This window comes from Lissotriton helveticus, chromosome 9 (assembly GCF_964261635.1).
Source record: "Lissotriton helveticus chromosome 9, aLisHel1.1, whole genome shotgun sequence".
In the NCBI taxonomy this organism is placed as follows: domain Eukaryota; kingdom Metazoa; phylum Chordata; class Amphibia; order Caudata; family Salamandridae; genus Lissotriton; species Lissotriton helveticus.
Genome location: NC_136070.1, coordinates 544,468,773 through 544,487,504, shown reverse-complemented (window position 1 = coordinate 544,487,504; position 18,732 = coordinate 544,468,773). Strand labels below are relative to the sequence as shown.

At 48.7% G+C, this 18,732-nt stretch overlaps 1 protein-coding gene across 3 annotated transcripts in view; it reads right to left on the bottom strand.

The window, feature by feature from the left end:
- SPDYC (speedy/RINGO cell cycle regulator family member C) overlaps window positions 1-18,732 on the bottom strand; it is a 136,990-nt gene that overhangs the window by 33,734 nt on the left and 84,524 nt on the right. For all 3 annotated transcript variants that reach the window (XM_078662101.1, XM_078662103.1, XM_078662102.1), the window contains exon 5: window positions 11,930-12,101. In XM_078662101.1, the coding sequence (XP_078518227.1) occupies window positions 11,930-12,101 (172 nt within the window). The remainder of the gene's footprint in view (window positions 1-11,929; window positions 12,102-18,732) is intronic.

Below are 18,732 nucleotides of genomic sequence, written 5' to 3'. Positions count from 1 at the left end.
TGAGCATATGAAAGTGTTCTGACAGAATGAACTGATTCAGGGGTCTGAGGTCCAGAATGGGTCTGAGGGACCCGTCCTTTGGGATTAAGAAGTACAGGGAGTACACTCCCGTGCCTTCTTCCTCCACCGGCACGAGCTCGATTGCCCCTTTTTGCAGCATGACTAGTACCTCCTGCTGCAATAAGTGCAAATGCACGGTGTTTTGGGGGCATGTTGGGTGGAGTGGATGTCAACTCCAGACAATAACCGTATTAGATAAGCTTTCTGACCCACCTGTCTGTGGTGATGGATTTCCAGACTGGCAGGAACTGCTGGAGTCTCCCCCCGACAGGTGTAGTATGGTCGGGGGGCAGTGACAGGGCGTCACTGTTTGTTGGTGGCGGAGGAGCGGGAGTTGTTGTTTCCGCGACCTCTGCCCTTGGTGCTGTTGCCCAGATAGCCGCCTCTACTCTGCTTGGTGTAAGAGGACTGCGTCCCACCTTTATTGTATTGCGTTTGCTGGGACATCTGGCCTCTGGAAACACCTATTGCCTGAGCGACGAAAATTACTACTCCGAAACTGCTGGGACTGTAGAGCCCCCATGGATTTCGCAGTCTCGGTATCCTTCTTGATCTTTTCTAAGGTGGTATCCACCTCTGGACCAAATAACCTATCCGGGTTGACTGGCTGATTGAGGATGGTGGTTTGTATCTCCGGCTTGAAACCGGAGATTCTGAGCCAGGCCTGACGTCTCAACATGACACTGGTGTTAATGGCTCTGGCCGCGGTGTCTGCCACGTCCAGGGCACATTTAATAGAAGCGTTGGAGATGAGCTTCCCTTCCTGAATAAGCATCTCAGCTGCCTCTTTATACTGGTCTGGAAGATCTTGCAACAGGGTCTCTAGCGTGTCATAGTGCGCCCTGTCATATCTGGCTAGAAGCGCTTGGGTATTAGAAATATGCCAGATATTGGCTGCTTGAGCCGCCACCCTCTTCCCGGATGCCTCCAGCACTTTAGATTCCTTGTCAGGGGGAGGAGCATCACCAGTGGTCTGGGAGTTCGCCCTCTTCCGGGCATTAGAAACTACCAGAGAGTCCAATGGCAACTGGCCCTTGATGTAGGTAGGGTCGCCAGGTGCCGGCTTATATTTCTTCTCAATCCTAGGGTTGATCACCCTGGCCCATGTGGGTTCCTTAAAAATGTCTGCGGCATGTTTCAGAACCCCTTTGAGCATGGGGATAGTCTTGACAGTCTTCTCTGCTGCTGAAACGGTATCAAATAGGAAGTCCACTTCGACAGGGTCAGCGTGGAGCTCCACGTCGTGGTTTTTAGCCGCCCTCTCAATTAGAGCATTAAATGCAGCTGAATCCTCAGTAGGAGAGGGCTTGACATTGTAGACCTGAGGGTCCTGTGCAGTATGCTGATCCACCGGGTCACTTGCATCTGCCCATGAGTCTTGGTGATCCTCAGGATCAGTGTTGGCAGGAAAGTTATACTCTTCGTCCACACCACCTCCATCCTCCACATCTGAGTAGGTGGGTGAGGGTGTAGCCACTCTTGGAGTTTGTGGAGTAAGAGGCTCTACTAGAACAGGGGAGTCCACAGCAGGCTTCTTGCGCTTTAAAGGAATGGTGTAGGACTCCAAAGGCTGGGTTGCCGTGATCTTCCTCTTGTAGAGGGTTAGTTTCCCGGTGTCGGCGTCGATAAAGTGTTCCGACTGCTCCTCTACCGAGGGTTGTCGAGGTTTCAAGCTCCCAAGTGTCTGAGAAGGCTTCGACGCCGTAGACCCGTGGACGGGCGCTTCGGCGACCGACCGTGGTGCGAAGGCTTTTGGCGCTACCTTCGGCGGCAACGTAAACAGGATCGGCGTCGAAGACTTTGGCGTCGCAGCAGCCGGCTTCGGTGTGGAAGCATCCTTCGGTGCGGTCGCGGAAGCCTTGTTCCTGATGCGCTGTAGAGAGTCCGACACCTGCTTCGTAAAGGAAGCGGACGGTTTCGTCGACCCGACAGACTTCTTCGGTCCACCAGCGAGGGAAGACTCGAGCGTCGATGCCTTGTTCTTGTCCGGCCGAGGCACAGGATCAGGCCCCTTCGGCGCACCATGCCCTTTTTCCGCGCCGACGGCTTTTGGCGCCAACGTGGACTTGTCGGTGCACTTGAGAACCGGGCGCTGGGCCCCAGCCTTCGGATCGACGCCCTTGGCCGATGTCGGCTCGACGCTCTTGACAGACTTTGACTCTGCGCCTTTGCCCGACTTTGGCTCGGCGCCCTTGGTCGACTTCCCCGGGTCGACGGCCTTCTTCGGTTTCGGCTGCCCCGACGTGTCCGAAGAAGAGGAGGCGGCCAGAGTGACAGACGTCTTTTGTTTCGACGGCGTCTCCATAGGTTTCGTTTTCGTCGACACCGAAGGTTTCAGTTTCGTTTTCACCAAGGTAGGCTCCGCAGAAGTGTCCGTAGGCGAGGCCGTGGATTGGGGTGGAAGGTTTTGGGTAAGGCCGTGTGGCGATCCCTCAACCTGAGCCTTAGTAATTGTTCGCTCTGGGCTTAGCTCTTCACATGAGCTATCTCCGGTGGCCCCGTAGGCCTCATTGTCGTCTCCTACCTCGTCGACTACTTCTTCCTCGACCACTTCGACGTCCGCGTCTTATTCGTAGTCGATCTCCTCCGGCGGAGGGGAAATCTGCATATGAACTTCTTGTTCGTCTGCTTCTTCTCTGTCGAAGATGTCCACTGGTGCCGGGGCCGATCGCCGCGCCTCCTGGCGCGCCGAAGTCGAATCGTCTTCTTCGATCGAAACCTGGAACAAGCCATACAGCTGGCTTCATCGTGGTACGGCGACAGGCACTTGTTGCATACGGGGTGGACGTCGATGTGTGGGTACTTAGATCCGCACACGGGACATTTCTTGAACGGACTCCGTTCCATGATGTGTCGTCGAAAGTCTTGCTGCGTCGACTGGGCCTCGAGCACCGAAGAGCCACGCGACTCCTCTAGACGTCCGACTCGGGAACTGAGTCGGAACAGAGCTGGGCACCGACCGCAAAACAATACAGACAGTATAGGAAAAGGCCTTCAGGCCTTAAGAATAGTCTATTTCGATTCCGAACTGGAGATGTCTAATATACATCCGAACCCAATGGCGGAAAAAAACATGGAGTCGGTGCCCATGCGCACTGTAGTCCAGGGGAGGAGCCACCTATCTCGTGATACTTCGAAGACTCTTCCAGGACAACAATGTGCAATCATCCGGACCCAACACTAGGCGGCGATCTATGCTATAGATATGAATTCAGCAGCCCACATACCTCGAACCTGTGGAGCTTCCACTTTACAGGAAAGCAGGAGCAAGCCCAGAGCAACCAAGCAAGCAGTGTTGATTCAAGGGGATGTCTTCAGGAGGGCCACTAGCCAACGGGCTAGCAACTGCGAAGACGCGTCGAGGAGAAATGTGGGCGCAGGCCCAACGCGGCACTCGTTGAGTGTGGAGGGCTGAGCTTCGGTGCACTTACTGCTCGGGGTTTGGGCTTCTCAGGTCCCAATGCACAACTTCGAGGACGCCTCAGAAGCTGCACAGTTATCAAAAAGCAGGTACTGAAGGTTGTCCGGTCCCACATCTCTCGTGTCCGCCACCGGTCTCAGCTTTGCTGTGGGTCGGGGTCAGAGAAGTCTGGAAGTCCAGAGGCTGCGTCGCTAAGTCTTCGGGTTCCGGCAGGAGCGTCGACAAAGCAAACCGGCAAGTTACTGGTGGTGCCTGTTTGCACAGGGTGGTCACTCCTTGACCACAATGGAGATTCTTCAGTCTTCTAGTTTCAATAGAATGTCGAAGGTCTAGAGTTTCATTTCAGAGTTTCAGTTCAGGATAATCTAAAGTCTCTAGACTCAGCTCCTAGCTTTATACCAATCTAAGGGGCTGGATTACCTGCTAGGTCCCTCCTATGGGTGGAACCTGGGAAGGGGGTGGTTACACCCCTTTCCCTTTGTCCAGTTTCGCGCCAGAGCTGGGACTGGAGTGCACCAGCAACTGGTTTGAACCGGGCTATGCATGGAGCACCTTGTGTGCCCCAGGCAGTGTCTCATTTCATTCAACCCACCCTTCTCCAATACTCTAAAGTCTGCCTGTCTCCCAAGACAGGAAACCTTTGTCCAGGCCTTCCCTGCCAGAGTTTTGTCTAGCAGCAGGAGGTCAGACTCGTGTCTGTGGCAGCAGCATCCATTTTGTGATGCTGAGGCTCTGTTTATTTTAACCGGGTAAAGCTACAACTACATGTCTTTTCCCTCTAGAAGGATGGAACGCTACCCCCGCCGCCTGGACTGGCAGGGGGGGGGGTAGTATTCCAAAGCGTATGACACCTTACATGACATGTTTTGATAAAGCCAAACCAAAGTTAGCAATAACCGCGAGGATTATAATGCACTTAAGAGTATATGGTATGGCTAGATCATAGAACAGCTATAAGGACATGGTTCTGAAAGCTGCAGACAGGCTCAGCTCATGCTAGAGCATCATCTCACATAAAACCAAGCCCTCTGCCTCCAGGATGTCAAGGCCTGCCATAGGAGTGACTTATAGGTGTATATGTGTCTATATATAATGGTAGGTATAGGAATACTATACCTAAGCAAGGAGTAGTTTCTGTCCTGTAACTCCAGTTCTGTAGTAGGGGTATCTCTGTTATAGTCATAATCTAGTGAATAGTCCCCGCCCATGTGCGTGGACCCCGGAGCAATCAAAAATAATCTTACAGTGTTGAAAAAATGCAGAACTGCACAGACACTTAAGAGAATTTAAAGACAGATAATGCAGCCTATAGAGGCTACACTGTCCAGTACTTCAACTAGAAATTCCACCACAAAATCCACAAAACAGCAAAGCCTGTACAGATTTCCCTTGCTTTAACAGCAAACACCCTCTGGAATGATAGAGAGGAGAACCTGGACAGACAAGCCCCATAGGCTGCCATTATGTGGCTCAGAATAGGATACTGTGCCTTTAAGAGAACCTTCCAGAACTTCACAGTATCTCAGAATGCACTGCAGGTCCCAGTTACTTTCAGTTCTTTTTGAAGGCGTAACACGCCAGACCTGTAGCATTCCTTACATGAATAACTCTCTCCACCGGGGAGGAGGGCGGGCACTTATGACTATAACAGAGATACCCCTACTACAGAACTGGAGTTACAGGACAGAAACTACTCCTTCTGTAGTAGGGGATCTCTGTGTATAGTCATAATCTAGTGAATAGAATGGCAAGCCCATCCCCACACCAAGCGGCTGGTTTAGGAGGCTTCTACTTATCGTTTCTGCACCTGGAAGATAAAAGGACAGAGACATACAAGTAGGACCGAACAAACACTTAGAATTTCTCCTGGTTGTTACTGGTTGTTATTGTAAATATCGTGCTCCAAAGGTGAAAATCATTCTAGCTGTGGTCGAATAGCGCTATGGTTAACACCACCTATTAGCCCCGGGTTCAGATGAGCTATGAGAGGTGCGGTGTACTATTCGTGGTACAGACTAGTAGTGACTAAGGAATAAAAAGGTGAAAATCTTCACAGAAGATCGTCAACTCAGCGATCAATATAAATGTTAAAAAAGATCGCAATCAAGTTAAAAATGTCTCACTTTGTAGGTGTTAGGAATGAACACCATGGGTCTCAGGAGGGGGGTGGAAGAGACCCATGGTGTTCATTCCTAACACCTACAAAGTGAGACATTTTTAACTTGATTGCGATCTTTTTTAACATTTATATTGATCGCTGAGTTGACGATCTTCTGTGAAGATTTTCACCTTTTTATTCCTTAGTCACTACTAGTCTGTACCACGAATAGTACACCGCACCTCTCATAGCTCATCTGAACCCGGGGCTAATAGGTGGTGTTAACCATAGCGCTATTCGACCACAGCTAGAATGATTTTCACCTTTGGAGCACGATATTTACAATAACAACCAGTAACAACCAGGAGAAATTCTAAGTGTTTGTTCGGTCCTACTTGTATGTCTCTGTCCTTTTATCTTCCAGGTGCAGAAACGATAAGTAGAAGCCTCCTAAACCAGGAGTAATTAGGAATAGTTCAATCATTCCTAATTTTTTTGCACTTTTCACTTTTATTTAATTTTCACACTCACGTCCCTAGGTAAGGGTGGGCCTTAGAGTGCCCATACCGCCAGGGTTTACCACACACAGTCCTGATGAATTGCCGGGTAAATTAACACCGTTTCGATGGCAAGAAACATGTCGACTACCCTTTAGGAACCCACCACTCAATTAAAGTGGACTGTTTCCTCACATATCTTAATATCTTTTGTCTTTAGTGATCATTTAATAAAATTATTACCTCAGATACACTACTGACCATTTTAATACCCCCACCATTCACTAGTTCACATTTGCACTCAACACGCCCTAAATTCACCATCCCGCTCCGCAGTAAACCTGGCGTTGCAGCACACCAAAGAGACACTCGGTCTCTTTGGTGGGGCCCGATGATGAAGCATCTCATCACTAGGTGGTGAGTGAGGGCTTTCTTCAACATCCCAGTGAGGTTGTTTTTTGTGCTCCCTAGAACGGCTTAGCCTTCTCCATAGACACTCTTCTTTTGATTATTGATTACTGACCGGGGAACAAGAGTGTCAGTGTACTCTCCCTACCTCTCTCCTTGTTACTCATACGAAAAGCCTTCAGTGCCAAGTGAACAGCTCTGAGTTCCAGGAAATTGATGTGGTACGTGGACTCAGTCGGGGACCACGTCCCTTGAATCTGTAAGTCTCCGGAGTGCGCTCCCCATCCCTGGAGAGAAGCATCCGTCACGATAGTCTCTGTGGGAATGTCCTTGTGGAAGGGAACCCCTCTCAGGAGATTCTCCGCTGAACACCACCACTTCAGAGACTGAAGAGCATGCAGAGACAGTCGTATCTTGTCGTCCCAAGATCCTCTCCTCTGGTCCCACTGATCCTCCAAGCACTCCTGCAGCGGTCTCATGTGCAGTCACGCATGTGGCGTCAGGAAGATGCAAGAGGCCATCGATCCCAGTAGAGAAGACACCTTCCGCACTGTCGTAGATGGAGTGGTCATGAGAGCCTGAGCCTTCCGAAGGAGTGATAATCGTCGCTCCTCCGAAGGAGACACGCTTGCTGACAGCGTATTGATGGAGGCTCCCAAGTACTGAATGCACTGGACCGGAGTCGGGACAGACTTGGACATGTTGATGTGCAACCCCAGCTTGTTAAAGAGAACGCAAGTCTTCCGGAAGTGCGCTTGAGCTTCCGAGAAGGAGGAGGCCTTGATCAACCAGTCGTCCAGGTACGGGTAGACAAACACCTTGTTCTTCCGCAGGTGTGCCACTACCACTGCCATGCACTTCGAGAAAGTCCTGGGCGCAGACTTCAGCCCGAACGTAAGTACCGTGTAGTGATTGGTGCCTACTTGAAATCGCAGGAACTTCCTGTGTTTGTGTGCAATGGGCACATGGAAGTATGCATCCTGTAGGTCTATGGCACACAGCCAGTCTCCCTGTTGCAACTGAGGATAAATCTGATGCAACGACAGCATGCGAAACTTTTCTCTGCGAATCCACTTGTTTGCCTGTCGCAAGTCTAGAATGGGCCTGAACTCGTTCTTGTCCTTCTTGCGGACCAGAAAGAACCGGGAGTACAGACCTCTTCCTCTTTGAGACAGAGGTACGACTTCTATCGCCCTTTTCCTTAACAGGATATTGGCCTCCGCCTGGAGCTCGCGCAGCTGATACTGCGAGCTGACCGGAGGAATCGATGGAGGAGGGCTGGTGAACCGAAGACTGTATCCATTGCAAACAATATTCAGCACCCACTTGTCCAGAGTAATTTTTCTCCACTCGGACAGAAAAAATTGAACGCTTCCCCCCACCGGAGCGGGTAACGGATGAAGGGGAAGTAACCGCTCAGGGTCGAGACCCGGCCGGGCCTTTGTTCACGGTAGAGGACTGCTGTCCACCTCTACCCCTCTGGCGTTTTTGAAAGGGTCTCCGGAACTGCTGCTGTTGCTGCTGCTGTTGTTGTCCCGAAGATTGTCCTCGTCCTTTCCCCTGCGAACCGAACAGTCGTTGGAACGGGCAGTAGGGCTTCTTGTCTTTGGGCTTCTCCAGGCCCACAGCCGTCAGGGTCTCAGCCTCAGCCTTCATGCGGGCCATTTCATCGTCGGCATGTTTTTTGAATAGAGTTTCACCGGAAAAAGGCAGATTGGCCACCCGCTGCTGCGCCTCAGGCTTGAGTGACGCAAGTCTGAGCCAAGCATGGCGGCGCTGGTTGACCCTGTGACAGTAACCATGTGCCGCCAACAGCGAGATATCCGCAGCGGCGCTGATGGCCTGGTTCGAAACCAGCATCCCTTCCTTAACAATTTCTTGGAAGTCCTCCCTCCTGTCTCGTGGCAGAAGGTCCGCTAACTGTTCCAGGGAATCCCACAGCGCACGGCCGTACCGCCCCAGCAATGCCGAATCGCTGGAGGCCTTCATAGTAGTGGAAGAAGTCCCACAAGCCTTCCTTCCAGCCAAATCAATCCAGCGGCTTTCTTTATCCGGTGGCACGGTGGAGGACGGGGAGGTAGAATGCAACTTCCTGGCCGCCGTCACGATCACGGAATCGGGCACTGGGTCCATTCGCAGGAAGGCCGGGTCCGAATCCGGTGCCCTGTACTTCTTCAGAAGTCGGGAGGGAGCAGCCTTCACCACCGCAGACGTAAGGAACAGCTCCTCCGCAGGTTCGACCAGTCCTGGCACCAATGGCAGCAGAGGGCGAGACAGGTGCTTTTTCTGAAGAGTCTCGAATATCACGGACGTCGTAGGTGTAGGAGCCGTCACCATGATACCCAACTTCGCAGCCCCCCTCAGGAGAACCTCCTGGAACGTGCTGTCGTCGTCTACCAGAGACACCCTAGTCTCCGGGGAGTCCGATAAGGTAGGTGAATAGGAGAGTGTCCTAGAGGAGTCCGTACGGGACCTCGATCTTCGCCTTCTATGGCGATGCCTAGATCTAGTGGAGGACCTGTGTCTACTCCTTGATCTTCCTCTCCGCCCGGAGCGCGACCGTATCTCCTAGGTCTGGGACGCTCTGCCGGCTTCCCCGGGGCAGGCGTCTTGGGCTTGGACGGGACCTGAGGCTTAGGAGTCCCTTTGGGAGGGGTCGGAAGCCTGGGCAACGAGACCGACCTCGGTGGAACCGGGGGCGGCTTTTCTGGCACATGAGGCCGCGGCACTGGTGGAAGCGGAGGCAGAGGAGGTAACAGAGGAGGGGTCGGAGCCCTCGGAGGGAGACCCCTCAGCAATGGAGGCGGGGGTGTAACAGTCTTCTTAGGAGTATACACCTCAGAGTACACCGATCCCGGTGACCCGCCTTCCTTTCCAGATCAGGCCTGTGAGCCCCCCACAGCATCAGGCCTCTCACCACGATCCCTCGACGTCATAGAACGGTGACTAGACGGCGAGCGTAGGCCCCTCGACGTCGAGCGCCTCTTCGGCGTCGACCGTCTTCCATGCCTCGGCGTCGGCCGCCTTCCATGCCTCGACGTCGATCTCGTCCGCCTCGACGGCGACCTCGATGACGAGGATCCCCTCGACGACGATCGCTTCCTCTTAGTCGACGGCGAACGGCGGTGTCGCCTCGACGGCGAGCGTCGACGCCGGGCCCGTCGACGCCGAACACTCGACGTCGACGATGACGACGAGACCGTCAAAGGATTAGACGGCGCCCTGTGTTAATACCTCGACAGTCGACGTTTCCTCGACCCAGAGCCCTGGGGAGATGGGGGAACAGGCGGTGGTCATCCCTCTCGACGTCGTGGTCAGTGCCACCGAACCAGACGGAGAATGGTGACGTTTGCTGGTCTTCCTGCCCCTGGGGAGCCCCCCCAGAGGACTCAGCATGGGCAGAAGAAGCCCCTCCAGACCCACCTTGCGCCTTCAGCCTTCTTTCCTCGAGGCCCTGAAGCCTGATCTTCTGTCTTTCCTTCAGGGTCCTGCCAGAGAAACCTTGACAAATCCCACACTCCTCAGGGGTGTGGGAAGAGGGAAGGCAGAGGATACACACCTCATGGGAGTCTGATTTTGCCTTCTTCCTGGAGCACTCCGGGCATTTGTCAAATAATGCAGGCATATTTGACATCAAAAAGGAGCAAAAACCAAGAAGAACAGCACAAAAGTACTTTAGAAGCACTCAAATCGAAATTATAGTGAAATAACACCAATAAACCCTTGAAATGGGAGAGCTCAATGCTCCAGGGTCCTGCTTGCAGGGGCCGGAAAAAAGAACTGAAAGTAACTGGGACCTGCAGTGCATTCTGGGATACTGTGAAGTTCTCGAAGGTTCTCTTAAAGGCACAGTATCCTATTCTGAGCCACATAATGGCAGCCTATGGGGCTTGTCTGTCCAGGTTCTCCTCTCTATCATTCCAGAGGGTGTTTGCTGTTAAAGCAAGGGAAATCTGTACAGGCTTTGCTGTTTTGTGGATTTTGTGGTGGAATTTCTAGTTGAAGTACTGGACAGTGTAGCCTTTTATAGGCTGCATTATCTGTCTTTAAATTCTCTCTTAAGTGTCTGTGCAGTTCTGCATTTTTTCGACACTGTAAGAGATTATTTTTGATTGCTCCGGGGTCCACGCACATGGGCGGGACTATTCACTAGATGACTATACACAGAGATCCCCTACTACAGAAGGGGTGATTACACGACCTTGCCCCAGCTGAGTGATCAGCCAGTTGTGTCAGTTTGGATGGCCAGCCAAGGGTGGCATAATACATGCTGCAGCCCCTGGTAGGCCTTGGATGAACCTATGCCCTGGGTACCTATGGTACACTATACAGGGGCTTACAAAGGTGACCCCAATACCCAATTGGATATGTACCTAAAGTACATGGAGTCCAATTTACAGAGAGCAGATAGCCTGGGACCCTGAATAGGAGGATCCCAGGCCAACTAAATCAAAAACCAGCTAAACACTAGGCAAAAAGTTGGGGTAACCATATAGTCCGATATCCACCTTCCTACACAAACCAAAACCATAAAACTGCTTGCTACAATAGGTAGGACTGCTTCTACAAACAATTCAACCACTGTTTAAGAGAGACAATCCTAACACTATTCTGCTATATCATGAACTCCTTGCTGCCCTCCCATATAGTGCAAGGAGCCAGCAAATCAACACAAACTAGCTCGGAACTCAAAGGTCCACCACAGAAGCAGTTAACCTTTTGAATTCTGTAGACCCACCCACCGACACCACCACTGAATCATTACTGGAAGATGGGGTGCCAGGACACTAATTTAACAACGAACCTCAAAACAATTCACAAAAAAGTATCCATCAAACTAATACATTTGGCAAATTTAATTTACAAACAAAAAACTATTTTTTTATTGGGAAAGTTGGGGCTTTAATATTTTGTACCCATGAGGGAGCGATTTGCTGGAATCAAAAATATTTTGCAGGTTAATTTTGCACACAATGCCTACTTTTTTGAAAGAAACATACCAGTGCTTCTACTGAAGCCGTCAATTTCCCACACTAGATAAGAGTTTGCTGCACTTGTACTGCTCACATGAATCGAGCTAAAGATGCAAATTTAATTTCCGATCTTTTCAAAACTTTCAATTTTGCTTTCTGATGTATACTTTATTCATCTGTTAATCTTTAATGTACTAAACAGGTGCAGAACGCCCCAGTAGGTACTGCAGGCCAAAAAGGGTGAGCAGAGGTCAGTTGCAAAAGTTAGCTTGAGTCAAAATTCAGAAAGCAGCCCATTAACCAACTAATATGGACAGAACGGTTAGACAATTCTTCTTGCTTAGATCTCCTTTGCCTTCAGAGGCAAGAGCAGTTTAGTGATAAAAGTTCAGACTAAATATGGATTGCAATGAATAATACTGCTAAAGTGGGAACCGGTCTGAACCAGACCCACTATCAAACAGATGCTTACCTCTTCACAGCACCTCCTGCTGACCACAGCTCGATAGTTCAGTTTAGCCCAAAAACTATCTCTCAACCTCAGGAATTGAGGGAAGAGCTCCCGCCAGTTCTCACCAAGTGCCCATGGAAAGATCTCATACTTGTACTCTTCCTCATCCTCCTCCATGTCATTAGCCAGGTACCTAGGATAAACAAGAGATTCAAGATGGAGGTCAGTTATGCAGTAAAATAATAATAAGAGGAAATCAAAATGCAAAATCAAATACAACACTGAATGGAAACAGTTTGACTAGATCTTGTTCAGTTTCAGCGGCTCAAGATTCAAAGTTTTCAGCATAAATGATCCATGTCACAATAAGCCATGGGGAAACTGGTAGTTTAGGGTATGGTTCAGAGTAGTGGAATGTGTTGTGAACATTCTAAGGAGCATAAACTTTCAGACCTTGTGACTTATGAAAACCCACTAGCAAAAGCGGTAGAATAGATCCACAAGTCAAGAACAAAGGGACAAGTACTAGAACATGAGGAAAAAGAGCGTCAAGATGTGCATAAAATTAGTATATTGTTTAGGTTTCGTTTTAGAGCATTTCCCACCTTTAAGGAGGTACCCAAGGTATTAAACCATCAAGATGTAGAGGAGATTTAGCCAAGGCTTTATTACACCCAGATCAATTTCAACTTTAAGCTGGTAGTAAAGTACCAAAGAAACTAGTAGCTTGGACAAAGTAGAGTAGCGGATCCCCTATGAATAAGGATCTAAACTGCACAGAACATCATCCAACCATCCTACTTTAGTTGCCTCCAGGACTGAAAAGTCAGTTTGTCATTGCATTGCTTCACAACAGAATACAGCTCCTTGTACTTAGTTGATTTATAAAACATTCCAGTAATATGCAGACATCATTACCTCAAATTTTCCTTTCCATCCACTTTACCTTGTTCCTATTTTTTCTAGTAGACTGCCCGCTGCTAATCTGTTAGGAATAAGCATCCCAAGGTAGCATTTAGCAACATGCGTCTTCCAAAGGTTATTGGGGTTTGATCTACGTAATATCAACCTAGGCTATTTTGCAGAGTTTGTGAATTATTGTAGATCCGCTTTAAGAGACCAAACATAATTATGACAACACATTGATAAGTATGATGGGTTATGAATTGGTATATTGAAGGTCAAAATAGGTTTCAAAATAACAGTTCTTCCATTAATTTATTTTCTGTCCCCACTGATCAACAGCCAGACTATATGGATACATTTTGCCACAAAGACATTTTCCCAATTCCATTAAAAACTTGGCAAGACTGTTTAATCTTCCCATCAAATTTGGGAAACCTATGGATTTAATCGAACCAGTAGCACAAAAAAGTGATTTCAAATTGTGCACACTTACCTGACTCATTTCAAAGATGAGATTAGCGGGTTAACGGATTCATCTGGACTCCTCAATATGGCTTGAAGCAAAGAACTAGAGCGATAGGTTTCTGGTAGGATCGTCTTCAGAAATGTTTTCACTCAAATTAGTTAAAATGGATCATTAAGAAGTGATAGTAATCAGAATATATAAAAATTCCAATGCCTCAACTTTCAATGATTGCAGAATCCAACCTCTGCCACATACATTTCTGTCAAGTGGACACACTAATCCCAGCAATTTCTTTTTTTGTAAACAAAAGAGGGCATCTACAGGTGAATTACCATGCCCAAGATACCACAGTGATTCTTTGGAGAGAAACTGCATAAGGCTTGGGCTTGTCCCCAGCAAAGTCTTTTTGGCATAACCAAACAAAGGAGTAACTGGTTGAGTAAAGTTCAACTACCTGACTCAATAAGGGTTCTACTGAGATGGCCCCTGTTTTTTTTATTTCAAAAAAACCTTTATTGAAAAAGATCAAAGCAGGCAGTACATTGTGCAGTGCAATACACAAAATAAAAAAGCAGGGCAGGCGTTCAATTAGACATTGATATCAATTGTCAACACCGTGAATAAACAAGGAGAGAATATCACAGCTCCATCACATCAAGGTCCCTCCCAATGAATAAATACAGGGCTAGGCAGAAAAGGGCGGAGGCGCACAGTGCAGGGGGGGAGGGGCAGTCACTGACCAGCACCGGCGACCGCCGCGGACTCAGGGACGGCAGGGAGAGCGGGAGAGGCAGCGCCACCAGGGGGAGAGCGAGAAAGGAGATAGACAATCAGGGGGCCCCAAATGTCAGCAGGTCGGGACCTAGCAGGCATCCAATCCCAAAACTCCGAAAGGATAGTGACACCAAGAGGCATCCTCCAGCCAACTCTCGACCTTGGGGGCCGGCTTACGCCCCCAACACATTACCACCCTACGCCTAGCAAGGACCAGCAGCATCACGATCAGGCGACGGGAGGAGCCAGGAAACCCTAGGAGGCACAAAGGTGGTTCGGGTTGCACTGTCGCACCGGTAATTTCAGATACCAGAGCACACGGACTTCCAAAACTCCGAAACCTTAGGGCAGAGCCAAGCCAGATGAGCGAAATCCGCTGCAGGGGCGGCGCAACGCACACAATTATCTCCGGGAGTGAGCCCAAGCCTGTGGAGTTGCACTGGGGTACGGTAAAGCCTATGCAGATACTTAAAATGGATCAGACGAAGCCGGTAATTTGGTGACAGCTTCTTCGTCTGATTACAACAGTATAGCCAGTCAGCTGGCGAGATGTCGGCGCCAAGATCAGCACCCCACGCCTCCAGAGCACGATCAGAGGAATTGGGGATCAACACCAGAGTGAGGGCACATAGTTTAGGGACTAATGTGTGGGGACGAGGAGATATAAATGAGATCCAGAGCAGGCATATTGGGCGGGGGTTGAGGAAAAGTGGAATGCAGCTTCCGGCATGTGGCACGCAGCTGGTAGAACAGGAGCGTGTCCTGTGAGATGGCCCCTGTTTAAAGGAGATTGACCTAGCACTGAATTTAAACTAATATTCATGAATAAAGCAACAGAATGGTCAATAGTTACTTGCACTGGAAGTCATCCAACTCCTCTCCCACCACAGTATACGGAGATGGAAAAGGAATATATTGAGCCATAGGAAATTGGGATTTTCACTAATTAGTTACTTCTACCCTGAAAAAAAATTACAATCTACAGATACTGGACAGAACACAGATTGGCGACTAGAACTTGTAGATACTTTTATATAGTCATTAATTGCGCAAACAAAAAAATGAGTGATTTACAGAGACATTTTGACAGATGAACGTAACCATCTTTTTTAAAACTCACACAGGTTAGCATTGCAGGGATAGAATCTCATTAGTCAAGGAGTGGAAGGGATATTCTGTCTACTCTATATAGCCCCCCTGCACCAATTCAGACTACTCTCATGATGGTATTACCTAGCATGAGAGAAGTGTGAGGGATTGGGCGGAATGGGCCGATTCAATGCTCCAGCAGGGACTGTGAGCCTGTGCTCCCGAGCCATGCTGATATAGCCTGGAGATATCCAAGTGTGCATGTTGGTTTGGCCATCCTAGGACAGCGGAACAAACCTGCGTGTGCACTGGCAGGGTCCTGAGCCCACCCTTCCAGCTCCTGAAGGCCCGCCCTCATTATTTGGCAGCGACCGTAGAGCAAAATAAAAGAACACAGCTTTATTATTCTATTTTACATGTGTTTGCTGGTTCCAGCTACCAATACTGGAGAAGTACAGTTACAGGTAAGTATGAAAGCTCCAATACTGGAGTAAGAAAATAAGTTACTTACCTGTAACTTTTTCTCCAGTAATGGAATCTTTGCACAAAGAACCACACTATCGGGAAATTGCAGAAAAGTTCCTGAATGGTGAGGGCTTGAAGATCATTAACTCCCATGTCAGATGTTAAAGTCATGATGTGGGCAACTTTCCAAGAAATGATCTTCAGATCAGCTCTGTGAATGGGTTCAAACAGATGCCTCATAAGCTGAGAGAGGACAATATTGAGATGCCGGAGCAGTGGAGGAGATCTTACTGGTGAAAAAAACCATAAACAGTTCTTTGAGAAATTGCTTAGCAATTCTAGTGGACTATAAGAATGGCAAAGCAGATGATCTTAAGTGGAAGATAGCTGCCAACTGGACCTTGATGGATGCATGAGTCCTTTCTGATCTTCTTAAGTGCAGGAGATGAGGGATACTCTCTCGAGGCAAAGGAGAGCGCAGATGCACTTTAGCTTGCTGGCACCAAAATTCTACCCAACGGTTTTGAGGGGATGTGAGGTTCTCCACGAGAAGGCGCTCCATAATCTAGTGATGGCATGGCCAGGACAGGGTTTGGAGGATCATACTGCATAGTACAGCCTTTATCTTCATGAGAACTCTTAGGAGGAGAGGAATGGTAGGAAAGGCATAGGCAAAGATGCCTGACAATGCCATCAAAAATGCATTCCCACATGATCTCCGAAGGGGATTCCAACTTAAGAACTTGCTTGCCCGAATGAAGAAAGAGGCGGTGGAGTTTACTGATCCAGTTCCCATTTGTGACAAGATGACCTTGGTGTGTCTGCTATTGTGCTTTGCTTTCCCAAGACATGTTCTGCTCATAGGGACAGTCTGTTGACAATTGCCCACTCTCAGATGCACTGTGCCTCTTGAGAGAAGAGGCCTGATTTTTGCCGCCTTGCTTATTGATTTAGCACATCAAGGTTGTATTGTCCATACAGAGGAGTACGGCAGAGTTGCTTATTCTTGGAAGGAAAGTCTATAATGCGAGATGGACTGCTTTGAGCTCCAACAAGTTGATATGGAGATGAGGCTTTTGCCACCTACTACTGACGTGCAAGTCCTGAAGGTACGCTCCCCCATCCTTCCAGGGGGGAGTCTGTAGTTATGACCAGCGGAGAAGGTATACTCAGGAAAGATATTGATATTTTGGATGCATTCAACATGCTAGGACATGGATCATGGCAGGAGTGATGGTGAGTAGATCTCCGAAAGATCCAGTTGTCTGCAGTCACAGTTGGTCTACTTCCTCCTGGAGCGGACGCATCCTTAGACGGCAGAATGAAACATGGGGAATGCACAAGGATCTCATCCCAATATGGATTCGTAAAGGAGAACTGAAAGACCCATTTTTCAACATCAGTTGTGCTAAGGGAGTAACTTTCAATGGTCTCTACATTAAAGGATATGTTTGTTGAGTACTGTCTGAAGCATCGCTCCTAGGAACGCATTAGTTTTTGAAGAATGAAAGACTGACCTTTGGATTCATGGCTGGGTCGATGAACTGTGTTGTACAAGCTGGTGCTAGGAGAATGGACGGCGACTTGACTAACGAATGGCCCAAATACAGGAACACTTGAGGTCTTGGTTTTCTTAGGAAAGCTGCTACCGGTGTCCAGCACTTTGTAAATATGAGAGGGGCAGATTTAGGCCAAAGGAACTACTTTGAACTGGAGTATTGTAAACTGTAGGAACTTTGTGGGATGGGTGGATGGGGATATGGAAATCAGCACCCTAAAGGTCAAGGGTTTTCATATAATCCCTTTGATTTAAGAGCAAAAGAAGGTCCTGTAAAGTCACCATGTGGAAGGACTTTCTAGAAATCTGTTTTGAGAGTTCAAACAATGGCAACCAGTTTTAGACCTGAACTTTTTGCGGCCCAAAGAAAAACAGGAATAGAGTCCCCTCCCTCCCTGTAATGTGGAAACTGGTTCGATTGTTACTTTGTTTAGCATTGTAATGACCTCCAAGTTGAGATGCTTAAGATGCTTTGGAACAGAGGGTTGCGGTGTTGTGTGTGTGTGGGGGGAGAGGGGGCTGGAGTTTGAATACATTCTAGAGTATTAGAGTATGGCCAAATTGAATAATGTTTTGCACCCATTGGTCTGTAGTTATATCCTACCAGCGATGGAGGTAAGCAGAAATGTTGCTCCGTAACTTGGTTGATGGAGAACTAGCCGGAGCCTGTAGGTGGTCACTGGCAACGGGCCATGTTCTTGCCTTGACACCCGGCTCTAGCTCTTGGGGCAGATCAATTTGGTGGCGGCGGTTGGCATTGGGAGTACTGGTACAAGATTGCTGTGAGCAAGATGTATAAGCGGGGTAACAATATGGTTGGTGTGGGAAGTTGGCCTGATGTGCAGTGTTCACTATTCTAGTGATCACTATATATCAGTCCAAACAACCCTTATTGATGATTGGTTGTAAGTCAACCTTATAGACCAGCTATCCTAGTAGCATGGATACGAGCAGTCTAAGGCTAAGACTCTAGAGGGCGTGTTAAGCCAGCTGTTTTACCATCACATTACCCCTTGAACACCCAGTGAAAGGACACCACACAAGTGTTATGAAAATAAACAATGTATTTATTAGAATCACAACAACCCTGTACTCTTTATGAGGACAGGGTGCTAGGCACACAACAAAACTCTTACGAAAATACTTAAGTTAGCACGTTATACACAAATGCCCGAGGGGCACGAAAAACCATATACTCTAAAAGTGGAATGCGAAATTACTAGCAGGTAAGTACAGTACTAATAGGCTTTGGAATCGCTAGGACTTGACTATAGAATCGTTAGATTACTTCTAGGAGACCTAGGGGACTCGGGTGCAGAGTGTGCACTCTCACGCGGGATGCGGGACAAAGTCTATGGAAGCTAGTAAAGGCAAAGTTAGTGTTCACGGGCGAACCCGACCTGGTAGGAAGAAAACGACAGTGGATCCTGACCCTAGGATAGTGAGGCTATGCTGGGACACCGAAGTGCCGAAGTTACCTAGCCCAGGGGCTGCAGCTGCATAGGTCTGAAAAGACGTCGGGGATCTCGTTGCCGGACCAGGAGCCTGGAAGAAGGAAGTTGCTGG